We start from the raw sequence: 12,461 nt of genomic DNA, 5'->3' as shown, positions 1-12,461 counted from the left end.
GATTTCCGGGGTTTTTTTTCCACCCACAGAGAATGTTCAAAATCGATGGGAAGACACGGTGAGTGCCTTGTATCCTAGCTGTATGGAAAACAGGTGCAGATTCAGCAAAGGACTAAAGCAGCCTTCATACTGGCTTGTCAGACCATTGCCATGGACTCTGGCTGTCTGAAAAGTTTGCCATGTTGACAAAGTAGCTTGGACATGGCTGGGTGCATGTGGATGGTGGTGATGGGGGGTTGGGTTTCCCCTCCTTATTTCACCTTTGCAGACACAGCTTGTGATGAAGATAGATTCATTTTCTCCATGTCCTTTATGAAGAGGTGTCAGGGGGATGTGAAGCAGATGAGTGGCTGGAAAAAAGGCAGCTCGCTGTTGGATGCGGGTCTGCCATATGTGAGCCTCAGACCACCTCTCATTCCTCTAACCTGGAGGGAATTGCTACTCCCAGGAAAACCTATTTTCACTTTACCTACCCAAGAAGAAAGCAACACAGTTCTGAATTTTAAAAATCCGGGATCTAAAGTGGAGACTGCTTTGCACTGATTTGTCAGTCCTTGGGTATAGTGTGATGTTAAATAAAAGGTGAGGATCAAATGGAGACATCATTTGCAAAGACTTATTGAGGTTCAGTGTTGCTAAAGCTATTCAAAATTCAATGACAATTCCAACATCTTCTTTGCAAGTGATCTACTTACAGACACTCTAACATGTTATATAACCTGTTTCCAAAAATTGACTTTTATTAACTTGTCTTCACCGAATTGCTGCTGCCGGAGCAGACAAAAGAGTTGTTTATGTAGGTCATGATTCTAGGAGTTGGGAAGTTCCAGCTGGGAGTCACCTCATGCAGAAAGACCAGGATGAGCAGACACAGCTAGAGGAGAGGCAAGAGAAAGTGAGGCAACAGAACTCACTTCAGAACCTGCTCTCACTGTACCTGGCTCAGTCCTGTGACAGCCATACCTCACTCATTCCTGCGAGGAGACGTTCAATTACTCATGAGGTCTCTGCTCCCAAGACATCTGCTACTTCTCACCTCCCAGCTCTGCCACACTGAGGAATTAGGCTTCAGCCTGAGTGATGCTGAGGACAACCATACTCAAACCACACATGGATAGCACAGGCAGAGCTCTGGACAGAGATACACAGAGGCGAACTTGTTTGTGAAACAATCTACAGAGCCAATGTGGCAGCTGACTTGGAACAGGGTAGAGGGGTTGAAAGTGGAGACTGTGAACTCAGCTTTTCCTGGGAAAATGGGGAGGAAGGAGGCATAACAGAAGAAGAAAAAGGAGGAGAGTCTTTAGATCAAGGGAATAGAGGGTTGGACTTTAAGTCATCCATATCCCATATTTGAGTGCTTGGATTTGATTCCTGCTTCCAGCTAATTATTCCAGATCCCATTAAGGCAGATTCTGGGATGCAGCAGTGATACTGAAAGTGATTATGTTCCTGTCACCCATGTATTTGGAAGACCTGGGTCGTGTTCTAGACTTCAGCACTGGAATAGGCTCCATCTATTGCAAGTGTTTGGGGAGTGAACCAGTGAATGGGAGCTGGCTGCCTGTTTTACTGCTTCCCAAATAAATATAAATCGGGGCAGATCTCATGGCTTAGTAGATTAAGCAATTGCCAGTGATGCCAGCATCCCATATGGGTGCCAGCTCAATTCCCGGTTGCTTCAATTTCCACCTGACTCCCTGCTAGTGATCTAGAAAAGCAGTAGAGGAGACACAAAGAAACTCCTGGCTTGTGGCTTCGACCTTGCACAGCCCTGGCTGATTCAACAGTGATTCTTCAGATATTACTCTCTGTTTGGGGAAATAAGGAAACAAGGACTAAAAAAAAATTCAGTAACTGATCAGAGGTCACCATTTCTTAAGTTAAATGCAATCTATGAAATCAAAGACCATGTTTTCTAAAGTGCCTTATTTCAAAATGCTCTAACAAATAGGAGATGAAAATTACCATGTGACAAATTCCTTCAAGTGCGTCTAACCAGCTAACACTGTAGATGGAGCTGTCATTTCCACTCGAGCCCTACAACTAACACTGACACATTGAAAAGAGCTAATCAGGCACCAGCATTCTCCTCCCTTATCATCTACTGCTCAGCTAACTGGCAAAGAAAAGATGACACTGGGGCTTGTTTCCAATTCCCGAGAAATACAGAAGTGTGTAAGTTGCACACATTGTATGACTGAGCTGGAAACACCACCCCTAGGGCACCTTCCACCAGAGTACGGGAAGGAGGCTCATGCTCTGTCCTGCAGAGGAGCAGCTGTGGCGACTGGGAAGAGCCCTGTGTGCCTGATCTCAGAGCCGTGTGCCCGTGTGCCTGATCTCAGAGCTGGGAAGACTTGGATTTGCTCTGGATTTTAGGGTTTGTAACTTGCCTTCTCAAAGCCTCTATTATCTCGTGGTTAAGGTCTGAATAAATATAAATACTTCCTAAGATAAACAATGAAAATAAATAAGACAGGTGAAAGTTCCTACTCACAGTAGGCATGCAAAAGTCTCATTTGAATAAGCTGTTTATACATGAATTCTGACCCTAACTTTATGCAGTGTGAAAAAATGGAAATTTCTCCAGTACCACCCTCTTTGTAGATGAATTTGGAAATATGCTCAACACATTGGGCTTTGATGAGTAATTCATAAACATCATCAAATTGTTCAGGATGGTGATAGAGACAGATCAAAAGAAACAAGCATCATGAATATTTCATCCTGAAGCAAACTGCCTTTGGAAAAAATGTTTCAACTGCCTAAAGTTGATAAAAGAATCTTGGTTTGCTAGTGTGCTCATTAATGCAATAAAACCTTTAGCACTAGAACTTTTGTCATGCCTTCTTTTTATTTGTACTTCAGTGGACATAGATCATGCCCCTAATCAGAGAAATGGGTGCATACCTATTCCAAAGGTTTTTATAGCTACCCAAGCCCTCAGTGATGTGTTCAACGTTAGCTTATCCAAGTACAATGATGGATCAGCTGAGAGCTCAGTCAAGCACAGAGCATAACTTCATCAAACAAGAAACACACATGGGAAAGATGGACAAACCAGTGCAATGTGACAGGTGCTATGAACGTGTCAAGCTTGAGGCCCAACAAGAGGAATTACCTGGGAATAATTTACAAGAGGTAATGATTGCATGGCAGTTAAACAAATGAGTGGGGCTTGGTCAGGAAAGGAAAGAGAGCTGAAGTTTGGGTAGAAGGAAAAGTGTGTAAGAGAACTTGGACCACTTGAGCACCACACATGGTCTGAAGTGACCGGAAATGTAAGTGGAAGTAAGACCCTTGGGCCAAGGAAAGAAGGAGAAGCTACACATGGACATGGAGCAGCTGAGAAGAGTCTTCTCTGGCACACACACACAATTACACCTTCCAAAAACAGAAAAGTTGTTTTAAAAAAAATCCAAGAGCATGATAGTATGTCATAGGGAAAAGGAGCAGAACCAATTTATTTTTGTTGCTGAGTACTTTCTGGGCTGTTCTAGGCAATCAAGACAAGATTCTAAAATAGTAGGACTTCAAGTATAGATAGCCCCTGCCTACTGAGGAAGGTGCTGGGAAACCCATCATGGCTGTGGCAGACATAGGAGGAGTGAACCAGCAGATGGAAGACCTCTCTGTCTCTCCTCTCTCAAAAATCTGCCTTTCAAATAAGAATAGATAAACCTTAAAAAGTGTTAAACTTAAAGAAATGGACATGTGCTGGGCATCATTTGGAAGCGGTCCCTAGCAGACTAAGAAGACAACTTAGTCCTGCTCCTCTTACCACAGATACCCAGTTGACGAGGACTCTGCCCCTGAGCTCCCACATTGCCTAGGTATAACGTACGGAAAGAGCCTAGCACAGAGCATCATATACAGCAGACCAATAAACAGCATCTGCTGTACCTGCGGGCACCTGAGCTCAGACTAGGTGAGAAGGAGTAGTGTCATTCCTTCTGCTCAATTCCCTCTGCACCACCATGTGCATAGCTCAAACCATGGAGATGAGCTTTCTTTAAGCCAGGAACCAGAGCTAACTACAAAGACCCTACATTTGCCCACGAGAACATGTGCTGCCTACTAAATCATTAGTCTCATCTAACTCTGTATCTAGGGATGGAATACTGAAGAGCATCCACTGTTACTTCCCAACTTTTACTGGGAATTAAAAAAAAAATAACTTCCTTTCATGATATTAAGATTCTTAATCCTGGTCACACATTAGAATCACCTGGAATCCTTCTAAGTAGGGCTGATTAAAATAGAGACACCCGGAACAGGCTCAAGCTTGGGTATTTTTCTAGGAGTTTCCAGGTAATCCAAAAGTGCTAATCCGAGTGCAGAAGCCTGTGGAACAGGCCTCACTTAGAAGCTTGTGTGCAATGTAGACTGCCAGGCCCCACCCAAGGGCTGAATCAGAACTGCATTGTAATTCGCATCACACCAGTTGCAGGGAAGCATGGCTGACCTCAGCGAGTCTATTATGGCGACACTGTGTTAATCCTCTACAGAACTTTTATAAACCTCAGGAGCATAAGTTCTACTCCCTGAGACTTTCATTTAATTGGCCCGAGAAGGATCCAGCATCAGTATTTTGAAAAATCGCCCCCAATTTTATTGGCTTCTCTTTGCATGCACTCAGGCTCCTAACCACAATGTTTTGGAGGCAAAGTCTCAGTGATAGGTTTGAAGTCTTAGCGAGGAAGGTCTTCATGAAGGGTAGTAGGAAGAAGGAGGCTTAGCGACATTCCCTTTTCTCCAAGGTTACCTCAGTTATGGTACAGGTAATACAATCTGGTGTATCTCACATGGGGAACCCTGTGTTTAAGAAACATCTATTTCATATGTATCTTTTAGAATATACCTGCAACTGTGCATTCTCTTGTTTCCTCCTTTCATAACTGAGGCTTTATTAACGATGAGCTCATTTTTCACAAGGACAGCCAACAAGTTAAACACATGGCACATTCCAGTTGGACTGGTAAATAATTCTAAATATTAAAGTGTTTGTGAAGATAGTATAGGGTGGAAGATAGAGTTCTTGGAAATTCCAGAGATGAGTCACAAGACTTCTAAGAACCTTGGCACTTTTAGCAGACACTTCAGGCTAGCTTCCAGAACCCCAAGGGAACAGATTTTTTTCCTCCTGTTGCCCTTGAGATTAGTTTAGGGGGAAAGCCCTGAGGAACACTGAACCCTTGCGCTTAATTTGATACATGACACTTAGTTGACTTGGCTTCAGATCCTCTGCAGTTGGCTTATTTCAAATGCTAGAAATACTGAGGAATTTGTCACTTCAATCCCAGCCAAGGGTCAAATGCTGTACCACACAGAGAAGTTAAAATAAATTCTAAAAGTAGTTTTTTTGGTGGTTGACTTAACTTTATTCACATGATAGCTATAGGGGCTGACAAAGACCTCCTGTAACATTTCTTCTGCTGGGTCGAACTTGAGTTTTCGGTCACAGACAGTGTCAGTTGGAAAGTTGTATGGTGCGACACATCAGGGGCTTGTTACAATTCTCCATCATCATGAATCCAGTTTAATTTTAATCCTGAGGCTTGTCTAACATGTTTGCAGTAAGAGCTGGGAAATAAATTTGACACTCACTGGCAAACAGTTGGCAGCCCTCAAGAGCAGCATCTTAAAAGAATACACAATCGACCCTAGTACTGGAGCATGTCAACATGGTGCGTGCAAAACAGGTGACTTGGGGTGCCCAGGATGGCATCCCATGACAGTGACAGCAGTGGGAGCACAGGGAACACAGAAGACAGCTCCAGAGTCTCAGTCAATCCCAAGAGTATGTGGCATGGCCTCTCAGTACTGATAGGACCTCACCAAGAGCCAGATAAGGATGATCGTGATAAGGACAACAGTGAAGTTGAGACACAGCTCCCGAGTGGACCGCTCCATTCTCTGCGTGGCTTGGTGAGAACTTCAGGCGGCTTCCAAGGGCACACCAAAGACCTCTGGCTCGTGCTCTCCTGCTGATGACAGCAACAAAGAATACATGGGAGATTATTGAGCTAAAAAAATGTTGTGGAAAAGAAGACTGTTGGGAGCTAAACTATGTCCCTCTAGATGTCATTTGTTGAAGTGCTACCCCCAATACTTTTAAATGTGCATTTAAAAGACAGGAGTTGGTTTCAAAAGATGATTGCATCACATTGAGGTCACCAAGGTGGGTCCTATTCCACTGATTGCTGTCCTTGTAACAAGTGGAGATTAGGACACAGGTGTATTCAGAAGGAAGACCATGGGAACACACAGGTCCATTCAAAAGCCAAAGGGAAGCCTCAGAAAAAAAACCACTGTGGCAACACCTTGATCACAGATCACATTTGAACCAGAGTTGCACATCCTAACTAGGTATCTCTCCAACCTGCCAGCCTGCCCTGAAGACTTTGGGCTTCCCGTTTCTATAACCTTCACACACACACACACACACACACACACACACAGAGTTGTCTTTCTCCAAAGAACCCTGACAAATACAGAGCACCTGGGCTTCACCGCTTTATGTCATGAAATCCAACATGCTCATTTTGATTTTTTCTTGTGATGATTGTATTGATTCCATGGGTAAAATTAAAATAGTACATTTTTCTCATATTTCGGAGTGTGTGTGTGTTTATTCTGTTTGCTAACGTAGAGTATCACCAAGTAAGGACGCCCAAACAGAAAAAAATGTCCCGGTTCAGTACTGTTCTTGCCTTGACTTGCCCTATAGACACTGGAGATCATAATATTTCTAATTTCAGGCTGCTTTAAGTCTTCATCTAACCTTGGTGAAAGCACAAACTACTTCCAACAGCTGCATGGCTTCTAACAAGCCCTGCACAGGGCACAGAGCCTCCTAGGGTCAATCAGAAGTCCCTCACACAACAGACACTCAGTCCAAAGAGCAAGTGTTAACCTCATTGGGTACTTCTATTTCAAAAAGGGCTTGTGCCAGCTATTTTTAGTCAAGTCCAGGATGTGCCTAGACTGAAAACACTTCAAAGAGCAGGGACGGTATCTTCACAGCACATAGAGATTGTACATGCAGGGAGTCAAATTTTGAGAACATGTATATGCAGTGAATATATTGCTTTAGTGACGTGTTTGTGTAATAAATGAGACTTCCACATTTTAGGTAACTTCAGATTCTTAGATATCTACATTTTAGATATTTAGAACAAAAGTTTACTATGGACTGAAAATGTTTAGGAAAGAAAAGTGGTTTGCTTGTTTGCTAATGGTGGAAACTCCAAGAACTAAAGAGTTGTTGCCAAGCTATTGGCTTATAATAAATGATTAACTGTAACTATTATATTTATTATTTATGAATGGGCCAGATTATTACATAAACACCAGATGAATAATCATTGTTCATATTATTTAACTGTCAGAATAGCAGGTTTAAATCAGATAGTGCTGACTTGTAGGTTGTTAAATCTTGGTTCAAAATACAGTCAATGAGAATGGCTTATGATTCACTTTCCATTTAAGTCTCATGTGTTTCTTGGCCTTCAGCATAAAGAAAATAGTACATTGCCAGTGAATATCTTATAAAGATTTGTTTGGAGGAGAAAGTAGGCAGACAAAATGAACAGAAAAAGGAAGGTGAGAATGTGTGAGGCGGCACACACGAGAGGGCACCAGGAGGGTAATGAGCCCATCCAGAAGCCCAGAGGCAAAGGAATGAGAATCAAGACAGACTCTCGCTTCACATTTCCCACATGAACTCAAGTCCTGGCTGAACCACACGCTTTGCTGGGTAACGTCCCTAGATGCACAACAAACATCCTGCTTATAGTGACTGAAACACACTACTTAGGGAGAGGAAAATAATTGTTTCACCAAACTACTTATTAAATTAAGCTCTTAAACAAAAGGAACCTTGGATAGTGGTCCAACAAGAATATATTTAACAAGTAAAAAAATATTCTTGGAAACTATTTAAAGCTCTGTTTAAATTATCTTCACAAGAACTCAGGCAAGGATTATTATGATTTTTATGGCACCCAGGATTACAACTAAAAAACATGACTTTTAGAGAAGAGCTAAGTTGTTTGTGCAGTGGTACTTAGCAAATTAGGGATAGGATTAGGAATGGCAAACTGGAACTCTTTTTTCTAGAATTGTGGTCACTCCAAAAAAGCGATTACAAGAATGAGTTATTACTGGCAAATAACCAGGCAGAATAAACAAAATTAAAGGGAATTTTCAACTACTTTGGAAAACAATTTGCCTTTTTTTTTAACTGTTGAAAATATTGATCCCTAGTATCTAACAATTTCACTTCCATCCCAGAGTCACCAAGAGACACATACAAGGACGTTCACAGAAACATTTTCACAACAATCCCAAACTGAAAACAAATATTCATCCAGAGGCAGAATGGATGCTGGATTTGGCATATTCACCATTTTAGTATTATAGAAAAAAGAAAATAAATGAATTACAGTTATAGCTACACAAAACAAAAATGGGTGGATCTCAGAAATAATATTGTTGGGTTAAAGAAGAATTTATAAAAGAAACAAAATATGGCTCCATTTATATAGAGTCAAAACCAGGAAAGTTGATCATGATGTTAAGGAGGATAATAAAACTGAATAAAAGCTAGGAGAAGATGATCTCAACAGCTTGGGACAGATGTCTGGGATGCTGAACTGGCTCTGCTTCTTGCCCTGGGTGACAGTTACACAGGTGACGCCCTAAAATCATTGTTTAAACGGCCTTTTCTGTGCATTCCCACGTTACATTTTAGTCATCTCTCAATGGGCAGGCGATCTACTAGTCTTCTTACTTTCCTCTGCTTTCTCTTTTCCTTATTTTTGATGTTCACTTTGCTGGTAGACTTAAGTATCTATTTTCCTTGGTATTTTTTAAATGAATAGAACATAGTTAGGAAGACAATTTCTAAAAACTCCAATTCAGTCCACCCACTTGCTCACAGTTAAGCGTGGACTTTAGGCACACACACATTTATGCCTTTTAGGAATATCCAGACTCAGGCAAAAATCTGGATCAGCCAAGTTCCATTGACTTGAGTTTAAACTTTTCATGGAGTGAAAGTTCATGCCATCTGATCCAAAGCAACTGCCATATGGGTGAACTGAAAACCAAAAAAACTATGAAAAGTTGGACAGGAAGTTTGACATTGGGTTTTTCTTTTAATGGAGCCTTTGAGAAGATAAAAGGCAGACTTCTGTCTTGTGAGAAAAAGTTTTCCCACAATAGGAAGGGAAAACCTGCATTAAAAAAATTGGAATCAATGATGATATTCACTTTTTATCTTAAGGCAGGCATTGTTTATTTCATTAAGAAATGTAAACATTCTTCTGTCTTTCTTGGTCAAAACTCAAAACTTGTACACAACACACACACACACACACACACACACACACACACTCACACCCCTTCCCTATGATAAGCCCAAAACACTTGATGTTACCTGAAGAAGGTCAAGGACACACCTTGGCTGCTACAAGTTTCTCCTTACACTCTTCAACTCTGCCTCCAACTCCAGCTCATCTCCCCAGGCTCTGTGGACTCTTGGGCTCTGGGCAGGGGCTAAAGTAGTCCAAGGGAGGTGGCACTGTGATGTCACTGATGAAACAGCTGAAAGGAACAACCCCCGAAGGTTCGAGGCTATTTGTGTGCAGGGGGACTTGCAAATGTGTTGACTAAGACTTTGTTTCTATGGCTGCCAATTTATGTAAACATCAGAGGGGCTTAAAACTTTTATTTCCACATCACTTTCAGTGCAATTGATGTGTGTATTTTAAATATATCTTTTGCATGTTTATGAATATATCTAATATATCTTGAAAAACACCACAAACCATGAGGAATAGTTTAATTTTTAGAAATAAATCCTGCAGTTAACTATTCCCATTACTCAGCAGGTCTAGGCATAAAGATGTGGCTTTGTGTTACCATCCATATCTTTAGTTGTTCGAAATGTGAAGAGCTAATGCTTTCTCTCTCTCTGTGTGTGTCTCTTTCTCATACACACACATAGGATCCAGAATTCAAAGCATCTTGAACTGTTTCAACATTGACTTTAGTCCAAGCAGTGAAAGCTATCCTCTCTGTCACCTGCTCCCCATAACTCTGCAGCTACGCTGTGCATTGCAAGTTTTCACCCTACTCTACAGCTTCATCTGAAACAGCTGAGACAGCTGTGGTTTGTGTATCTGTAAACTAAGAGAGCAGTAAATTCAAGCAGCAAGACAATCATTCCAGTAGCTGGGGGCGGGGGGGGGGCGGAAGAATTAGTCAAAATTTTTGAAACATGTGAGTTATTGGATTTATCTGAAAGAAATCAAATAATAAAATTTGTTTATAAATACAAACAAAATGAATTTGTGACCAACAAAAACAAATGTTTCCAGGTAACTGGAGCCTGAGAAGTGTTTAGTTGGACTCGAAAATAACTCTGTTGAGCACTCTAACATCACCTCAGACATTATATTTACTCAGCAAATTCCTTCTTTATAGATTACAGAGCAAATATACATCCTCCAAATTCTGTCAGGATTAATCAAAGCATACATTTCCAGGATTGGGCATCTGGCTGCTCAGGATTGCTGAATATCATATTAGAAGCCTTGGGTTTAAGTTACAGCTTTGTTCCATATTCTAGTTTCCTGCTAATGCATAGGCTAGGATTTCAGCAGGTGGTGGCTCAATTAATTGCATCCATGCCACACATGTGAGAGGCTTTGGCTTTTTCCTGGCTTCTTATTTTGGCCTGGCCCTATTCTGTTGTTAAGTGTCTGGGGAGTGAGCCAGCAGATCGGAAGGAGTGCTCTCTTCCTGCTGTCCCTGGTTCCAACTAGTCCTTTTTTAAATTCAGATTTATTTATTTTTATTGGAAAGTCAAACATACATACAGGAGGAGAGACAGAGAGGAAGATCTTCCATCTGTTGATTCACTCCCCAAACGGCCGCAATGGCTGGAGCTGAGTTAATCTGAAGCCAGGAGCCAGGAGCTTCTTCCGGGTCTCCCACATGGATGCAGGGTCCCAAGGCTTTGGGCCATCCTCAACTGCTTTCCCAGGCCACAAGCAGGAAATTGGATGGCAAGCAGGCCCTTAGGGATCAGAACCGGTGCCCATATGGGATCCTGGTGCGTTCAAGGCGAGGACTTTTAGCCCCCCCAAATAATCTTTGAAAAACCGACCCTCCTAAAAGAGATAAAGACATCTCTCTGATTATTTGGGTTCATAACCAAAAGAAAAACTTTTCATTCCATTTTTTCATTTCAATGTAAACGCAGTGGTGTGCAATCTTAATACAAAACTCTGTCGCCATTTCTCATATAAAATGACAGCTTGCTGGAGTGACAGATAGTGTATAATATAGCACAATCAAAATTGGCAGTCATGTATTGCTATCTGGCAAATCCTTGAGTGTAGTCAGATTTCTGTCTTTTGCGTCCAAGCATTGCCAGATTGCTTTAAATGCTGGGAGTGTTTTCCTCGTCACGAAGCTATCCTTATCCCTTTTTGTTTTAACCACTCACCATTATTTTTGTCCAACTACAAAGTAATATATTTATTTTGGAAAATTTAAAATTACATGAAGCATAAAACTTATCACCTCTAATCTCATTATCCACAAAAAAGGGCAAGTATTGTATTCCTTTTTATTTATATATGAGACTTCACAAAAACAAATCTCAAATTCCCAAGACATTTTGGTAAAGGAATCTGACATTTGAAAAACCTTTTCTTTGCTGATTCATTTAGTACTGAATTATTCATATTGTATCATGTATTGATACTGGATTTACAGGACAAGCATCTACTTTGTACATGTTGGGATATGAACTAGCTCTGTATCATTTAAAATGATAAAGACAATTGGGAAACATTAATATATCACCAAAACTGCTGATACACACAGTCAGTTCAGTTGACTTGGTCAATTTCAATGTAATCTGGAAGAAATTTCTACTGTTTTCTTGTCTGATTGCCTTATCCAAACATGTACAGCATTGTACCACAGACTGTGTACCCAGTAACCACTTTATTGTTCCTATTTCATACAAATGACCATCCTGGCAGGCAACAATGATGGCTAAAGAAGCTGGTCCCTGCCACCCACGTGGGAGACCCAGACTGAGTTCCTGACTCCTACTTTTATCCTGGCCTGGCCTAGCTGTTGCAGGCATTTGAGGAGTGAAACGGTGGCTAGGATATCGTCAGGAAAACAGCATTTACACTGACACTGTAATTGGCATCCATCTTTTCATCACCATCACAGTATACATGTCCAGGTATAAAAGTTTACACCCTTTGAGACTCAATGCAGAGTTCCCATGTCTGATTTGCTGATAAGCTAGCTCATTTAATTTATTCCCTGCTTCTAGCCATTTTTTCCCTCGAGAACTAAGAAGTAAAGACCTTAGGTCAGTTCCTGAATTGTACACGATGGGAGAACTCACCAAGGCCTTCCTGAAA

At 41.3% G+C, this 12,461-nt stretch overlaps 1 protein-coding gene across 4 annotated transcripts in view; it reads right to left on the bottom strand.

Annotated features, from left to right (window-relative positions):
• Positions 1–5,374: 5,374 nt before the first annotated feature.
• The window catches only part of SLN (sarcolipin), a 52,305-nt gene continuing 45,218 nt past the window's right edge, over positions 5,375–12,461 (bottom strand). For 2 of the 4 annotated variants that reach the window (XM_058663959.1, XM_058663960.1), the window contains one exon: positions 5,375–5,987. In XM_058663959.1, the coding sequence (XP_058519942.1) occupies positions 5,821–5,916 (96 nt within the window). In that variant the 5' untranslated portion in view covers positions 5,917–5,987 and the 3' untranslated portion in view covers positions 5,375–5,820. Of the gene's footprint in view, positions 5,988–9,445; positions 9,613–12,461 lie in introns of all 4 variants that reach the window. The other 2 variants (XM_058663957.1, XM_058663958.1) reach the window with 2 other exon arrangements.

Source organism: Ochotona princeps, chromosome 4 (genome assembly GCF_030435755.1).
Source record: "Ochotona princeps isolate mOchPri1 chromosome 4, mOchPri1.hap1, whole genome shotgun sequence".
Taxonomy (NCBI): Eukaryota; Metazoa; Chordata; class Mammalia; order Lagomorpha; family Ochotonidae; genus Ochotona; species Ochotona princeps.
The sequence above is the reverse complement of the archived record's forward strand: the minus strand, read 5'-3'. Positions and strand labels throughout refer to the sequence as shown.